This window comes from Mytilus trossulus, chromosome 12 (assembly GCF_036588685.1).
Source record: "Mytilus trossulus isolate FHL-02 chromosome 12, PNRI_Mtr1.1.1.hap1, whole genome shotgun sequence".
NCBI classification, from domain to species: domain Eukaryota; kingdom Metazoa; phylum Mollusca; class Bivalvia; order Mytilida; family Mytilidae; genus Mytilus; species Mytilus trossulus.
Window position 1 is genome coordinate 1347186 of NC_086384.1, and position 19270 is coordinate 1366455.

A 19270-nucleotide genomic window follows, 5' to 3' on the forward strand; every position below is an offset into this window, starting at 1 on the left:
CATGGTAAAAAGTAATGGAATATGAAGGTAGTGATTACTTGGTCTTGATCCCAAACAATTACAGAGAAACTAGTCTCATCCTAAAAATAGCTGGTAAATTACATGTTGACAATACACACCTACATACTAGTGAAGTCATTTGTACATAGATATAGGAAGATGTGGTGTGAGTGCCAATGAGACAACTCTCCATCCAAATAACAATTTAAAAAATTTAACCATTATAGGTCAATGTATGGCTTCAACAAAGAGACTTAGCTCACACCGAACAAAAAGCTATAAAGGGTCCCAAAATTACTAGTGTAAAACCATTCAAACGGGAAAACCCACATAAAAAAAATCTAAATAAAAAAAAATAGAAACATGTATAAAAAACAAACGACAACTACTGTACATCATGTACATCAGATTCCTGACTTAGGACAGGTGAAAACAAACTTACTGAGTAATAGATTTTATGGTTAAAGAATTTAATAACAGCTGTTGTCAGTATTTACATTTTAATAATAAACATAACATTAATGACATGGTATTATGAATGTAATGACATGAATCCAGGACTGCCTTACCGTACAAACCCATTCTAAGGAAAAGGTGTAATTTTATAGGACCCTTTTTCAAACTTTTTAGATCTAAATGATCAAGGGCAGCCCAAAGTGAAAAATAAACAACATTTAATCAGCTTTTTAAAGATACTACCATTGAAATGATATGGTCACATGATTAAACAGAAGCAATTCATTTTAAATTTTTGACCTAAGTGCTGAATATTATTTCAATTTCTCTATGTAGCTTCATGGTTCAGCAATTTGAATATATTTGTTCAAGTTTTTTAAATTGAGTAATTGACGATAATCAATTTGAGTTTTTTTCAGAGAATATTTTTTTCCTTTTTTCGACACACCACATAAAGAAAGGTCAATATTTTCCCGTTGCACAGAGATTTTACAATAATAACTACATATTGTCCAATAAGTTATCATCAGATTGTATTTCAACACTACAACTTCCATCACAACATGTTCTATTTGAAACTTCAGTTCCTTGGAGGTGGTGGCGGTCCTCTCATACCAGGAGGTGGTGGACCTCTCATACCTCTGGGGGGTGGTGGTCCACGTGGTCCAGGCCCTGGTGGACCTCTGGGTGGACCTCCCATGCCTGGTGGAGGGGGTCCTCTCATTCCTGGGGGTGGGGGTCTGCCACCAGCTGAAAACAATAATTAATATGTTATTTTGTTATCTATCAAATGTGTTGTAACTATATAGGAATAAAAATAAAAATACAGATATATCTAATGGTAAATTTCGTAATTATTGGGATATTTTTATTATTGCGAAAAATGTAACAGGGTTAAATTGCAATAATTAAAACTTGCATTTTGAAATTTTTTATTTGAATTGAACAGGATTTATCTCAATATCACAAAAATTAAAATCACATTTAAGTCTAAAATGACAAAATCACAATTATAAATTCTAGCAATTATTTCTGAATTTACAGTATTACAGGTAAAATATTTCCATGAAACAAGCTGATGTCCTAGAATTAAGTTTTAGCCCCTTAAAACATGAACTTTATATTAAAGTCACTCTGAATGACAACAATTCAATCATAAAGTTTTAATGTATCTTCAAGGTATTCAAAAGACTCATGCTTTACATATATTTTACAATCAGACGAAGACAGAATATATCCAATACTGTGGATTCATTTGTTTTCGTGAATTGAGGAAAAATTGTTTTAAGGTCAAGGAACAGTACATGGGCTATGTCGCAGATTTTGCTAAAAATTTGCATACAACCTTAGCTCGTTGAACTACAACTAAAAATCGAAAAAATTATACATTTATCTCTTTTATTATCTGAAAAATTGCAGATTGATTTCTTTTAGTATGGGTGAAGATTTGTATAGACAGCGCATAAAATCGGCGAAAAACCTTTTAAAATTTGTCTTAAAATCGCCAAATCAATAATTCTACTCCATAGATTTTTCTTAAAAAAACTATATATTGTTGACACATAAATTTCTGTTTTAATGATATAAAATAATCATAGGGATTCGTTTTTTGTCTAATAATCAATTTGTTACCTTGTTGGTAGTGAAAAACGTCAAATCAACGGTTTACGGCCTGCAACGCGATAACTTTACGATTATTTCGACATTTTGTTGGATATTTTCACAAAGAACGCAACTTTGAATGATGTATACCGTAAAAACGAAGTCGGTGACCCTATCTTTATTTTGCATCATTATAACGGAAATTTATGTATCATCTACATATATTTTTTTAAGAAAAATCTATGGAGTAGAATTAGAGATTTGGCAATTTTAAGACAAATTTTAGAAGGGTTTTCGCCAATTTTATGTGCTTTCTATACAAATGTTCACCAATTTTGTAAGAATTCACTCAGTTATATTTTAAATGATTATTGAGATAAATGAAATATTTTTTTGATTTTCAGTTGTAGTTCATCGAGCCAGAGTTGTATGCCAAATTTTACTGAAATCTGTGACATAGCCCATTTACTGTACCTTGACCTTGAGCGGATATTTGGTTTTGAGGTTTTGCAAAAGTCTATAAAAGTAAACAAGCCTTTAGAAAATTTCATCATTCATCTGTGTTTCACCTACTGTGGATTCATTAATATTTTTTGGATACAAATTTTCATGGATTTCATGGGTACAGTGGAACCACAAATCTAAATATTCAACAAAATACACATGTTTTGAAAGAATGTGTGCAGATTTTGCGAAAAAACAAAAATTTAAATATCCACAAATATGCAAGATTTTATCAATCCATGAAAATTGGTACCCACAAATTAAATGAATCCACTGTATATCCAAGAAATAAATGAAAATAGGTATCCCACCTTGACAATAAAATAATATTCTGATTTACTTACGGAAGGGTGGTGGTCTCATTCCTGGAGGTGGTGGACCGTTCCATCCAGGAGGGGGAGGGGGTCTCATCCCTGGAGGAGGAGGGGGTGGGGGTCCTTGTCCTGGGTATGGTGGTCTCTGCTGGTTATTCCATCCTGGAGGGGGAGGTCCTGAAATTAGTGAAAAACAAATCAATTTATTCTTTTTTTCTAATTATGAAATTCATTCATGAAGCTGTGTGGGTGGACTAAAATGTATGAATGCTGTAACAGTATACATCATATAAAAAAGAAGATGTGGTATGATTGCCAATGAGACAACTATCCACAATAGACCAAAATGACTTGCTTTTATAGATTTAAGATAGGAAGTAATTTTTTTTTTGTCTGCAAGTATTTTTTTATTTATAATTCAGCTGAATTAAATTCGAATAACTTCTACCGAAGTCTCCAATCTATTTTCCAATCAAGCTCAGATTTTTTGTCTCTTTTGCAGTTGATGATAAAGTATTTTAAAACAAGCAACACATGATATAGCCATTCCAACTTATTTCTGAATTTACTAACATATTCAATAAAACAGGAAAAGTGTGCAAGTGCATGTACACTTATTTGTTTGTCTTATTTAATGAATACTCATACTTCAAATTAAATCCTTTCATTAATTTCTGCATTAAATGGGAGACAACTCTATATATTAATCTGACTTTTGCTTCAAAGAAACATAAATAGGGCACCATACTTTTATCTGTGTCTTTAGGTTTGTGTTTAGCATTTCTTCATTTCAAATAAAGCTATTTGTTCTCATTTCAGTGTAAGAAATTAAAAAAGTTTGAACCATTCAAACTTACGAAAAAGTTTACTAGACAAGGGAGATAATTAAACTGCATAAATATTTGTACCATATCTGAAAACATCTCATATTTAAAATGTGACAACAGCTAAAAATGTTGGTAAGTGAAATAAATAATCTGTAAGGTTGATTGCCCAGGAAAAATTCCAGCAGAAAAATATATTTCTTTCATTAACTATGAGGAAGGATATTTCTTTAAGGACTAACCGTAAACAGTTGTCTCATTTTGGTCTTTTTGTGGGTAGTTGTCTCATTGGCAATCATACCACATCTTCTTTTTTATAATACCCAAAGGTCTATTTTTATAACAAAATTTATTGGCAGCCTAAATGCACACTGGAAGCATTGAAATTGAATCTCATATGTCAAAGAGTTATTGTTCTTTCTGGGCTTCACCTAGCAATCATAGAATTCCCATTCCTAGGGATTAAATGTAGCCTATAAACATCTTGCAATGCCTCTCTAGTAAACCTATAATTGCAACCCTCAATTCACCAATTGAAAGAATGATAATTATATTGTTCAACCTACCTGGATATCTTGGGGGTCCTGGCTGTGAGTAATGTGGAGGGGGTGGGGCATGTGATGCCTGTGCCCCCGTTGTTCCTGGCATCGATGAAGGGGGTGGGGGTCTCTGCATGGGTGGATGCATGAATGGCATTTGTCCTAAAATTTAATCAGAATTGTTTAACATAAACAGTAAATAAAAATTTGAAAGGATCACTTTCATGACTATCAAATAAACTGATTATCACTTTTTCTTAAATTTCCCTTGATTATTTTTGTGATAATTTTTTTTCATAATTATGTTTCTCCACTGAGAATGGTTTTGCATAGAATGAGAACACAATGACATCATTTATATAAGCCTTCATTGATGTTGCTTTTTGAAAATCGTGATAAACAGATTATCAATGAAGTTTCTCAGCTACTTTCATATTAGGACTGCCACCCTTCAATGGGATTGTAGCAGAGAACATTTGAAAACAATCAATAATTCTATGAAAAACATATGTTCAGGTCACATGACTAAGGGGAGTGGTTCATCTCCGTGACAAATATTAACAACATTCATGTGTATCAAAAGTTAGCATATTTCCTTATTAATCAACAATTACACTTTTATATGGTCAAACTGATTTGAAAAGTATCTAAGATCTAGACATTTAAAGTGATTTAACAAACATATTCTATATGTTACACTGTAGATTCAGGTTAGGGTGAAGATTGGCACATATTAAAATGTTTTAACCCACTACATTTGTATGCACCTGTCTCAAGTCTGGAGCCTGTTGTTTCGATGGTTGTTGTTTTTTGGTGTGGTTCATAAGTATTTTTCTTTTTTTATTTAGATTAGACCGTTGTTTTTTTCCGTTTAAATGGTTTAACACTAGCCTTTTTTTAGGCCCTTTATAGCTTGATGTTCAAAATGAGCCAAGGCTCTGTGTTGAATACTGTACTTTGAACTGTAATGGTTTACTTTTTATACATTGTGACTAAGATGGAGAATTGTCTCATTGGCACTCACACCACATCTTTTCGTCTATACATAGTGTTTCCTGCAGCTTTTAAAAAGGGCAGGGTAATTGTTAGCTCAGAGGTCACATTAAGCGCGATGGACAACAATTTTAGGGCACTAACTATAAACAGGCAATTTCTATAAAATGGATTCATTTAAAACATACTAGTTTAATGCTATAAAAAGGACATATACATCCGTAATCAATCTTTAAAACAAATGTTAAACAAGAAAAAGTGTATATATGAAATATTTAAAACAATTAACACAATTTAGCTAGCTAGCTCTAGCTAGAATTCAAAAGGGGCAGGGTGCCAGTTTTTACTGTATAGGTTGTTGTTTTTTTTAAATAAAGATGCATTTCAACTATAGTCTTTATGTCATTGTTTGTGTAGCTATGTATAGTACATCTTCATCAACATACAATTTTTATTATGTTTTTATAGTTTAACTTCACTCTACCCATTATCAAAGAATATGGTTTGATTATATCTATATAAGAATTACAACAATAAGAAGTTTATAACATCATTTACTGGCTATACAGCCATTGCACGGTTGGAATTTATGAAAACTGTGAGCAATTCTAATTTGATAATATTTAGAACATGGATTGCTAATAAAAAGTATAATTATGAAGTAGAAATTGCAAAATCAATTTCCACCACGTTTGCATTAACTGTGTTGAGATGGAAGGCATTTCTGTAACGGCATAGTTTTATTTTGATGACTTCAATTCAATTCTGAAGTCATGAAAGTCTTCATTTATACACTCCTCCATTGTGACTTGGTGATCGATCATGCCGACCCAAGCTAAATACACTCGCTGACACATTCATCAAAAGTATGACAAAAAGATACATTGTCCTAATTAAATTACTAAGTTATTAACACCTTAACACCTTTGAAGTCTTTATCATTGTAATTGATTGTAATGACATGATTAACCTGGGGGCAATCACACAGGTATCATATGTAATTAACTTGTAGATCAGAAATCGATAAAACAAAATTTCACCAAAACGGCACAAGAGAATTTTGGAAAAAGACGTCAGGGCAGAAGGGCGCTGATGAAGGCACACAGACGATAAAGACATGGCGTCTAGAATTTCGACAAAATTAGGGCAGGGCCCCAAATTTTTTTTCCAAAAAGGGCAGGGCGTCGAGAAATCGCGGCAAGGCGCCATTACACGCCAAAACCACCTGTAGGAAACACTAATACATAAACCCCAATATATGCCTAGAACAGTTGACAATAAGCCTTTTCCATAACTTGTCAATTTGGCTGAGACAACTTTTTTTTCTATTTTTTAGTCTTCTGGCATTTTCAACTTAGCAACTACTTACATATAAAATAAATAAACTTCTATATTACCAACAAAACAGGTTTACCAAACTATTGTCTAACTCTTACTAATACTTTACCTGGATGTCCTGGTGGAAATGGTGGCATCCCCATGGGTGGCACAGGTGGTGGTGGCAGATGTTGTGATGAGGGGGGTGGCACTGGAGGAGGGGGAATATTTGACATCGATGTTGGAGGACCTAAAATAGAAATTTTATTAAAGGTGTTGTTGGTTTTCAGTTAGATCCTAGTTGCTCAGGACAATAATTGTTTTTTTAGACCAATAGATTGTTTGATTACAGGTCTTTTTCATCAGGTCATGTTTGTTTCACTAATCAGTTAATTACATAGTTACAAGTGTATTCCTATTTCTGTTGTTCTGTCATTTTGTGAGATTAGTTTTGTATAAATTTCTTTACACATATTGGGTACTTCGAGAAAATCTTTCTTTTTTTGCATTATTGTTTTCATTGTTTTTTAGGCATACATGTATATTTGAAGTAATGCCTCTTGCCTTTTATTTTCTCTGGTTAAACAGTTGAAAAAGATTTTCTTTTTCCTCGGTGAAATTGCCTTTTAAGACATCTAGAATTTGTTGTTTAATGTAGGAGATCTTGTGAAACCTTTGTAGCCTTAAAATTTGTTCACTTCTTGTAGTCCCTAATACCACTTTTTAACTCATCGTGTAACTTTCAAGTTTGGGCTCCTGATTTATTTTATGTTGTCTATTAAATGTCTATTTATTATGTTTGTACAAAATTTAAACTCAAAATTTATCTTTTCTACAAAATAAAATCTATCCTTTTTTTGACAAACCTGCTTGTCCTGCTGACATCATTCCTCCCATTGGTGGAGGAGGGGGAGGGGCCATGGATGATGAAGGTCCTGGACCTGGGGGTTGTTGTGGAGGGGGTGGGGCATCTGCAAACAACTGATGAGGTCTGTCTGTTAATGATAAGGGATTCTTGGCAGCCAATAGTCTCTCTAAAATAAAAATAACAAGAAAATACAGTAATAAAAAAAAAAAATTCTGTCAAGAGGAATATTACAAAAGTCTTTTCTAATCAAATTGATAAAAAAAATTTACATCAACATTAATTAGAGAAATCATTATTGAAATTAAATAAGGGTAAATCATACTGAATAAGAAATTTTCCTGAAGTGACATATATAACTGATGTCCACTTCAGGGCTTCCAAAATTTCCTGACGACAGTCGGACATTTTACAAAGAAATATTTTTGATGGTCAATGATCAGCTGGATTCTTAAATGTAACTTGAAGGATGCATAAGCTATATATGTCTAAGTAATTAGAAGTGTTATATGCAATAAATTATTTATAACTGTTTTGTTGTCTTTATTCTTAAAATGAATAAAATATTTTCCTCGTTTTTGTGTCATTTTTCTGTGTATCGGGAACCAGCATTGCATAACCTGACTTTTCTCATGTTTTTGTTTTTGTTTAAATAATCTATCTTCTCTCTGTGGGTACTTTAGTTACACTTGTTAATTAAGGCCATATTATTTAAAACTGTTGATGACAACTGACTTTATTATTGTAGTACAGCTTGATACACGTGATACTTTTCTTTTTTGTGTATTGATTACCTGACCATGTGACCTTTACAACTTGCGGTATTTATAGATAACATTGAAGAGGCCCAATGAAGGATCTTGTTTTAAACCGTGTACAATCTACTGAACAGTGATAAACTTTTTTTTGTTGTACAATTTTCGAACTGGATTTAGAAAATCAAGAATAAATAAAAACATACTCTGTTGATTAATAATTTAATGAATAACAACATGATATATTATGTAAGCATATAACAACAATAATAGCACAATGTTGACAAACACAAGCAATAAATATTACAATGAGTTCATTGAAAAGAAGCACAGATCATAGCACAAGATTACACTTAGTCCAATTTAAGATCTAATATTCATCAGCTTGCTGAATGCATTGTTCTGATACACATGGCGGTTACGAACGGATTGCCATTTGCGGATTGCAGGAACAGGGTCAAAGTCTTCAACATCTACACCTACTAAGCTTATTCTCATAAGTTGATCTAAAGCATCAATACCCAGACTACACCTTAGCTTTGTCTTAATAATGTTCTGCCTTGAAAAACCCCTTTCGCATTCGACACTTGAAACCGGCAAAATACGTGAAATTTCCATTAGAAAAATTGCATTAGGGAACTGGTCTTTTCTAGAAATAATGGCGGTTAACAGATCGGCAAACGAAAGTCCCTTATAATTGTTGAAGATCAAATACTTAAGTATACCCCATTCTAGTTGTAGTTCTTCTTGGTTGATTGAGTTATAATGGTCCCCGAGACACTCTAACTGTTGCTCACCGTAGCGAGGAAGGTCGGCAACACTACTCGGAAAGTTCGACGGTTCAAACACAGAGAATGCTTCGAAAATTTTGTTGTCTGGAAATCGGTCATGAATGTTATCATGGTCATTGCTATTAGCATGTTCTACAACGGTTGACTTTCGAAAATTTGTCGAACCAGGCTTTACAAAGTTATTTTTCAGTTTATGTTTTTGACAAATGTCACAAAACATAGCATTTAGCAAACTGTCAAATCTTAACCATAAAAACAGTTGTAACCATTTTTGAATAAATAAATTTTTTGTATTCACTGTCTTCTGATTGGTTAAAATTATTAGTTTTATTTTCAATGTTGCCAATTTTAATGGCAACACGCCACTCTGACGTTGTGTATTCATACGCCAACATGTGCGTACGTTGTTATTGTCAAGATAAATAATATAAAAAGTTCTTTGAGACTTATTTTTGATAGAAATTTATTTATAATGAATGGCAATAATTTATTTTGATTTTATTGAACCATAAAACTAATTTTTGCCTCTTCACATTTTACATAATCCGCTTCGCGGATTATTCAATGTGAAGAGTCAAAAATTAGTTTTATGGTTCAATAAATTCAAAATAAATAATAGCCATTCATTAAATGGCTTCTAGCATTTTTAGCAGATTTCGAATTTTGATCGGAATCGTCACATTTACGTTTGCCCATGACTGGCAGATTTATAAAGTTCAATTTCAGACAAAGTCTTTAAAAGAGTCAGAGATTGTCATGATTGGATATTATTCTTTATGATTTCAATTGTAAAAACATTTTTTTAAATATGAAAACAAGAATAAAGACCGCCCTCTTATTCATTGGACAAGTCAGCTTGGTATACACAAGCGAAGCTTTTCTTGGTGTTTTTAATATATATTTCAATTAATTTTCCCCTTTGTAGTACCCCAGTATTTAACACAATGTACAGTGTCAAATAAAATTTATATATCTGATATCATACTTATTCATTTAAAAATATACTTATTTAAATTATCACTTTTAAATATCAGGAAACTTTGTTAAACTGAATGCTAATTTAAAATAATATCTATAAAGCGTCATTAAATATGATGTTGTTCAGTACACGCTTACATATTTGACCTCGTTACCTGATCACATTTGTGTACCTTGTTATGCATCATTAGTTCTATTGATAAAGAGACAAGCTAAGGACACCTCGTCAAAGGTAACAAACCTGTAATCAGTGAATGATTTATGGCTTCAATATAACTCATTGAAGGGATTATTGTGTGACAGCTTGTTGTTATTTAAATAAAAGAAAACATGTTTTTTCTACTTTTTATTGATGTACACAAGCTAAAAACCAAGCCGTACATTTATGTTCCCAGAGAATTAGACCAACTGAGACACTTCAAAGAATCTTAAATATGCTGCATCTGTTGTAATAAACCCAATTATGACCGAAATATCTTTGTGAAATAGTATGCCCAAGCGGACATGTCCAAAACCCAAACGGACATTTTTAATGATCGAAAGTTGTTCAAAATTGAAATGACCGTTTTATGAAAAATGTCTTGAAAAAAATAATTCTATTAGACCGTTTGAGGCTGAGAGCAGCCGGTCTTTTTATAAAAGTTTCGGTCATGTCCGGAATATATGACCGTTTTGGAAGCCGTGGTCCACTTCATCATGTTCATTTGAGCTCTGGTGGATAGTGGTCTCATTGGCAATCATACCACATCTCATTGTTGTTATATAAATCATGTTCCCTGTTTTGAAACAATTGAAATATTCCACCACACTCTGAGTATAACTTTTGATTATTATCACCCTTTCATTTCCTTTTATCAATCAGAATAGAACAGGCTATTATTTAAACTTGGAATTACTTTTAATTATGGAATTTGCATAAATTCGTTTGTTTGAATCTTTAAATAAATTCCATGTTTATTCTGTATTGTATTGTATAACACTTTCCAAACAAGGTATTTTGATATAGGAAGATGTGGTGTGAGTGCCAATGAGACAACTCTCCATCCAAATAACAATTTAAAAAGTAAACCATTATAGGTTAAAGTACGGCCTTCAACACAAAGCCTTGGCTCACACCGAACAACAAGTTATAAAGGGCCCCAAAATTACTAGTGTAAAACTATTCAAACAGGAAAACCAACGGTCTTATCTATATAAACAAAACGAGAAACACGTATATATTACATAAACAAACTATTTTGTATAGATAAGTGTTGTGCGCGACACAGTGCATTCTATTGAACATGTGCTATTTTTTTGTTGCAATAGGTAGTGTTGTGCATGGCACAGAACATTATAATACAGAGTAAACATTGAAATATATTAAAAAAGTACCTCATAGAGACTGGTAAGGTGTCAGTTAACATTAAAGATAATGAAACCAATACCAATCTGAAAGTTTTACCATAAATCAAAGATTTACACCCTCCCCCTTTTTTCAACCCTAAGTATTCATACCTGCAGCAGATCCATGTCTTTCTCCTTTTGAATCCTTTTTAAATGCATATGAGATCGTTATAGCTCTATTGCACAAATATTGTCCATTCATAGCTTCTATCGCAGCATCAGAAGCTTCAAAACTGGCAAAGTTTATAAAGGCATATCCTTTAGAGTTCCCAGAATCTGGATCTCTCATGATCTACAATAAAAACAAGCATTCTTTGAGTTTTGTATGACAAGACATAGTCCTCTTTCTGTTAAAAAATCATTGTACTGGAACAAAATGCTAACTTGATCTATAACTTGTCATGGTGTATTTTAGATTTCTATGAAGCTCTATCTCTCATGACTTATAATTCAAAATTATCTCAGGTGATCACAAATAGATTTCCACCACTTCCTTCGTTCATTCAGCTTTTTTATTTGTGCAGAAAACACAGACATAGTGATATTTTACATGAGTTATAAGTTTCATACCTTTGGTGTTTGTAATATGACTCCAAAAGCACTAAATGTATCATATAACAGTTTCTCGTCAACTTCAGGGTCCAAGTTACCGATAAATATGTTGGCTCCTACGTCCAGGTTCTTCTGATGTGCAGAGGCCTACAAATAGTCAAAATGAATTTTGTATAATACATTTTCATCAATTTAAGTTGGATTCAGACTTGCAGTGTTCTCCCCCATGGAACTTTAGCATCATGATAATGTGATACATCATGTACTATATCTCTTGAATGTGATGCTATAATTTCATTGAAGGCTGTGTGGTTAACTAAAGTGATTAACTTCCAAGGCAATTGGTCTCTTGTGGAGAGTTGTCTCATTCACAATCATACATCTTCCTATTTTTTTATAAGACGAATTTGCCCCAACTGTACATCTTTCATGAAGATCACTAGCTAAAGTTCACTCTATTAACCAAGAGAGATTTACCATATAAAGTTATGTAGACGAAACACTCAAATGGCGTATTAAATTATAAGTCTGATCCTTTAATAACTATTTGCTTGTTGTACTGTTCTATTGTATTGTTTATTTGTCTATTTCTCTGTCCTGTGTGTTCTCCCATTTATTTGTATTGTAGTCTTGTCATGTTATGTTGTCATTAAAGTTATGTTTAACATTGCCATAAAAGCGTAAGGTTTGGCTAGTCACAAAACCAGGATCAACCCACCACTTTTGTACCAAGTCAGGAAAATGGCCATTGTTATAATATACTATATATGCTGTTGTGTCGTTGTATGTTTGATGTGCTTCCCTCAGTTAAAGTTTGTAACCTAGATTTGTTTTTCTCAATCAATTTATGAATTTCGAAGAGTGGTATACTACTGTTGCATTTATTTACCTTATTAACCCGGACAGGTTTACCATATAATTTTATCATGTTCATAATTTTTATAGCGTAATCTGCATCTTCTTCTCCCATGAATTCCACAAAACCATATCCCTGATGACTCTGTGTTACACGGTCCTTGGGCATGTGGACATTCACTGAAAAACAATAAAAGAAAGAGGTTAGAATATTACATCTTCTATCCCCTAACCCAAGAAGAAAGTGATCCTGCGTTCTGACCCCCCCCCCCCCCCCAACATACTTGCGATATTCCATTAATCGCATAAAGATAAGAAAGTTTAACTTGTCCAGTCTGGGCACAGGACCGAATTGGGAAAGGGCGGGCAACGGCCTAGCTGGAACACTGCCAGAGAAACTGCTTGAAAAAAAGAGTTCCGGAAGTGCAAACACTTACTTTCTTATCTTTACTTAATAAGGGACTTTCCAACTTGAATTTGCATTCTTGGAGTTCAGTATTTTTGTTATTTTTTTTTTTCATCAATCATGCACCTAAAGACATGCCTGTAGAAATTTCGATTTACGGACTCTTACCTTAAAGACCATGCCTATCAAAAACTATTTTCATATATATGCAAGATTTGTAATCAGCAAGAAATCATATGAATGTAATCTTAAAGTAATCATGATTACACCTTTTTTTTTGCTATGTAATCAATTACATTATGATTACTTGTAATCAGAAATGGCATGATTATTGATTACATAGGATTACACTGTAAAAAGTAATCGATTACAGCTGATTACCATTACCCAATGCCCGATAGAAACAACTCACACATTTTGGCCTCATGTCACTTACCCATAAGACCTCTGTCAGTAACTAACACATGTTAGACAGTCGTATCACTGTATATATCACTCAGCCTTAATAAAATTGCATTTAATGCTTGTGACAGCCTTAATTTGTTAATTGATGTATTATTGTCATTTTGTTTAATTTCTTTTGTTACATTGTACCTGTTCTGATATCGGACTAGTACTTCTCTTAAACTGAGTTTTACACTGTGTATTGTTGTGCGTTTGTTTTTTCTACATGGCTTCTAATACTTACCCACAGGCCCTGCCTGAAGAAACAACTCCCATAGTATGGCTTCTGTTACTTTATCATCTAATCCACCAACATAAACTGTGGCATCTAAAATATTCAATTTTATATCATTTTAATTAAAGTATCCTTGGAATAATCAAGGAAAACCTAAAATTTCAATAATTATTATATAGTTGCTAAAAACTGTCCTTTATCAAGTTTAATTTCTGTTCATTAGATTTTTTTCTTATCATTATGCTTAACATCTCAGAGCTCCAGATAAGAATTCATAAATTGGGGTTTTTACCCACCATTTTCTTATATAATTGGGTGATAAAGTTTTTTAATTGCATTACCAATTCCAATTCACCCCTCAGGTTAATATCAAATTGGGTTTTTCACCACCAAGCTCCTTAATGTATTGGATTTTTTCATCGACACAATATTGAATATTTAGGCAATATACATGTATCAACCCCAATTTTTTTCCATCTTAAATTAATATGTTTCTGTCTTTGTTTAGCTCTTTTATTTGGTTTAGGGTTATGATTAGGGTTATTTGCTAGCTGTTTTATTTGGTTTATTCACTGAGGAGCAATTGTAGGTTTAATTTGTGTCCCGTTTCAAACCTTTTGCCAGTTTTGTATTTTCTCACAATCTGTGAAAGGATATGTGTATTCACAGGCACTCGTCTTGTACCTTTATATAAAAATTCTGAGACCAGTGCCTGATCAGTGGCTGCATGTGTGCATGGTGTGTGTATTAATTAATTAACCGTAAAATGAATAAAAAATAGTATATAAACTCTAATTATACTTGAATGATTTTCTTTCATTCAATTTACATAAATCTGGGTTTAGATGTCTTTTATTATAACTTTTGATTTCTGATGCTTTATCATTCATAATTGATTTGGCCTTTCACTTTTTCCAACTGAATTCGTTTTTGATGAAACCCCGTGTTTATTAGCAATGTTCTCGTTATGGTACGCACACACGCCCGTGCGTTCGATGGACGCTTTCTAAAAACACTGGCTGAGTCTTATTATCATTATAACTTTCCCTCAGTTTTCCAAAAGAAGCCGAAAACATGCTTCTATTCAATATTTTGACCGGACATTCACTTTCGTTTTAATTCAATGTATGTTATGAAAAATCCCGAGCAATGCGGAAAAAATCTGACTACATGACACACGCTAATTGGATAAACACCGAGAAGATCGAAATGTTTACAAAAACATGTGTACCTTATGAGCAACGGAAAACTCAAACAGGGACCCATTTCAGCTACTTGATGCAGGAATCTATTTTTAGAACGACAGGAATTTCCAATTATAAATATTATATAAATAGTTTACGCGACGAATGTAAACGGATAAGCGTAAAGAACACGATCGGTAGCCAATAACAGGGTTGAGAACTCATGATTTTGGCATATAATTGGGTTTTCCGTTGAATGAATTGGGTTGTTGAACCCTTCAATGGACAATTGCATTGGGTTTTCTATTATTTGTATTGCGTGATCACGCAAATACGCAGCTTATCTGGAGCTCTGACATCTGGATACCCACTGCATGCTAAATATTGCTCCACACGATAAGAAAGAACTTGCATCCTGAAGAAAAAATTCACCTTACATATATCTTGGTTGATTTTTCTATACTTTTGAATTCAATAAATTCCCTGATGAAGGACTATTGTATAATTGGGAGTACTATATGGTATCAGGTGGCCAACACACCATTGGAACAAGGACTTTCTAAACACTCCAGAAATCAGAGTCGTTCGATATGGATGATAAAACATCTTACACTGCACCTCTTTAAATTAGGAGTACAGAGCAGTGTACATGTTCCTTCTGTTTATCAATGACCTACATGTGTTGTGACTATATAATCTCATCAACGGTTTGTATAATTATCATGTTTTGAAGAGACAATTGACAGGGTACATGTACATGTATGTATGTACTAGTAAATATGGAAAATGCTGCTGATATCCAAAGAACCCCATGAAAGCTGCAAGGGTACAGTGGCATTCATGTACACTCCCTATGGGGATTAATGGAGATGTGTCACTAACATATATTTATACGACAATTATTTTTACAAGGACAATCAATCTCCACTTAAAACAAAGGGAGTACTAGGACACTGTTAAGTCTTTTATTATGTAGAGGAAGCCGAAGTACTCTGATAAAACCACAGGGCCACTTGGTGGAAACAGACAAACCAGAGAGATATCAGAAGATTGATCTCCAGGTCAAAGTAGTGGACAACTTTGACCTACCGAGACCAGGGTCAGAGCGGTAGTCTCATATTTTTTATGATAAATCAGATAATGCAGATTTGAAGTAACACTTTAGCCATTTATTGTGAATTTCTGTTATGTTGACCACGAAGTCGTTTGTCTCACAAAGGTTAAATTTACAGACTAAAGTAGGGAACAGGTTCGGAGGTTGACCAGGTTTACCTCCCCCTTTTTCTTTTATCTCCAAATAAAAGTTTAATTGTGAAATTGTCTTTTATGGCATTCACATCGTATTGTCAAAACCTACTGAATAAATCATTGTTGCTATATTTTACCTTGATTTCTTTCTGCAATAGGCCCTGCTGCCATCGTACACAACGAACAGCGTGTGTACGTTTATTTTTGCAATGTTTAGAACGCTGCTGGATAACTCGGACTAAAACAAAGTCGGACTATAACAAAATCGGACTATAACTAACTCGGACTATAACAAACTCGGCCTACCATTATTCAAATGCAGAAATATATTGAACCAACTCGGACTACGATCACAAGATTGTTTTTTTTTCTGTATATAATAAAAAAAATCTTATATATTAAAATTATATACGAATTTATGAGATTATAATGAATATTTTTGAATAAAAAAGATCGTATATAGAAATGATTACTATTTGTTATATGAGTTGATAATCTCCCCTACTCATAAAACAGCATCTGATTACGGAAACAAGGATTAGAAAAAAATTTAACTCGTCTCGTAACATCAGAATACCAGCAGAATTCTGCGCATATGAATGGGACTAGTGAAAGCCAGCAGGAAGCTAGTCACATGAAAAGTATCCTGAATGCGAGAACCAAACTTAAACTGGGTTTTTGGAATGTCCGTACCATGTATGAGGCAGGAAAACAAGCCCAAGTGTTAAGAGAAATGAAGGAAAACAAGCTGCACATATTAGGTATAAGTGAATGTAGATGGACAGGATTTGGCAAAAACTTGACAAATACAGGAGATACGATCATATATTCTGGTAGAAACGATGACAAACACCAGGGGGGAGTTGCCATCATCCTCAACAAATCATCTTCTAAATCACTCATTGAGTATAATCCAGTCAGTGAAAGAATAATAACAGCAAGACTAAATACAAAACCTATAAAGACATCAATCATCCAAGTCTATTCTCCAACAAATGAAGCTGATAAAGAAATTAAGATAGAATTTTATGAAATGCTTCAAGCTGAGATAGAGAAAATCCCCAAAAAAGACCTAACAATCATCATGGGAGATTTTAATGCTAAAGTGGGACAAGACAACAGTGGTTTTGAGAGAATAATGGGAAAACATGGCTGTGGGATCATGAACGAAAATGGAGAGCATCTAGTAGACTTTTGTGGACTGAACAATCTTGTAATAGGTGGAACATTGTTCCGACACAAGGATGTCCATAAGCTGACTTGGGTTTCACCTGGAGGCAGAGATAAAAACCAGATCGACCACATAGCAATTAATGGCAAATGGAGGAGATCCTTACAGGATGTGAGAGTAAGGCGAGGCGCTGATGTTGGAAGTGACCATCATCTTGTCACAGCAAACATCAAACTCAAACTAATGAGAGCATCAGAACCTTGCAGGGTACAGAGATTCGACACCGGGAAACTCAGACACATAAAAAACAACCATGACTTCAAATTAGAACTGAAGAATCGCTTCCAACTCTTAGAACAACTAAAAAGTAACAACACTGAAGAGAGTGAAACAGTAGATGAACAATGGCAAGAAGTGGAAGATCTGTTTAAAAAGACCAGTGAAAAAATATTGGGTTTCAAACGCCAAAAGCACAAAGAATGGATCAAACAAGAGACATGGTCGCTGATTGACAACAGGAAAGAGCTAAAGAAAAAGATCTGCAACACTCACTCTGATAGACTAAAAGACAGACTAAGGGGCCAATACTCCAACTGTAACAAGGACGTTAAGAAAGCCACCAGAAAAGATAAAAAAGATTTCATCGAGGGATTGGCTCTAGAGGCTGAGAACAAGAGAATAGATGGAATGAGCACTTCAAAGAAGTATTAAATAGGCCAGAACCAGAAACAACAGCAAACATACCAATAGCAGAGCACGACCTTGAAGTAAATATAGAAATTCCATCAAGATCGGAAATTATCAAAGCAGTGAAGAGTCTTAAAAACAATAAAGCTCCAGGAAACGATAAACTATCAGCAGAACTATTTAAATCAGATCCAACCTTAACAGCAAACATTCTTCATACACCATTCAAAAAGATTTGGCAAAGTTAATTGCTCCTGTTGATGTTTAAACTCGTCTTGCCTTGACAATAACATTCATTTTTGCATGTTATCTCAGATATGACTCAGAATTCTGTATGTGCTATGCATGTTTTGTATGTTTTGTATGTGCTATGTGTGCTTTAAATGTGCTATGTTTGCTTTAAGTGTGCTTTGACAATGACCATTCATATCTGCATGCTTTTATAGATGATGACAAAATACCTTTGACTTTAAAATGTGCTTGTGTTTTATATATGCATCATATTTTTCATAAGAAATATTAGAGATTATGGAATGACGAAATCATTGTTATGTTTTAATTGTTTGTTGACATGAACTTCTATTGAAATAAAATTTGTAAACCCTATGTTTTCTTTATTCTTAAAAATAGTATTACATTGTACAGATAAATCACACCAAGAGACCACCATACAAAATATGATCAGAAACCAGAAATGCTACAATCTGGGAACAGTATATCTAACATATATATGTTCCTGCAACAATTCACTGACTTGTCTTACAATAATTAACACAAGATTTGTAATAATAACAAAAAAAACTGAAGTCCAGTTATAGCCAATACAAGACAAGACACTTTTAATTGGATAGTTAGTTCCCAATTTCGTGTAATAACAGGTACTTGGGTGATTAGATAGGTGTCAACAGTACATGTGCCAGTTGTTTGTTTAACCTATGGTGATTAAAAAGGTGTCAACTATACACGTGGCATGATGTCTTAATCAATTAAGATATGCATATAATAACAATTTATTCTGAGAGGGACATTATTACAATAAATACAACAAAGACAAATCAGTGGTAACTTTTCAATATATGAATATCAAAAAGATTTTTTTTTTGTGTTTTTATTTTTAAATATATCTTGTTAACGTATTTTTTTTTTATCCCCTTCAAAAATGTT

The 19270-nt window shown here is 33.3% G+C and overlaps 2 protein-coding genes across 2 annotated transcripts; one reads left to right on the forward strand and one right to left on the reverse strand.

Annotated features, from left to right (window-relative positions):
* Window positions 1-483: 483 nt before the first annotated feature.
* Window positions 484-16473, reverse strand: LOC134692044 (splicing factor 3B subunit 4-like). The gene is made up of 10 exons (XM_063552402.1): window positions 16386-16473; window positions 13826-13909; window positions 12766-12911; window positions 11895-12023; window positions 11436-11616; window positions 7416-7583; window positions 6680-6799; window positions 4267-4401; window positions 2907-3053; window positions 484-1206 (listed from the first exon to the last, which is right to left on the reverse strand). Exons 1-10 carry the CDS (start codon window positions 16417-16419, stop codon window positions 1037-1039), a joined length of 1314 nt encoding a protein of 437 aa, XP_063408472.1. The 5' UTR covers window positions 16420-16473; the 3' UTR covers window positions 484-1036.
* Window positions 16474-16843: 370 nt separating this feature from the next.
* Window positions 16844-18130, forward strand: LOC134693543 (craniofacial development protein 2-like). Its single transcript, XM_063554384.1, has one exon. It carries the CDS (start codon window positions 16844-16846, stop codon window positions 18128-18130), a length of 1287 nt encoding a protein of 428 aa, XP_063410454.1.
* The last annotated feature ends 1140 nt before the right edge of the window (window positions 18131-19270 follow it).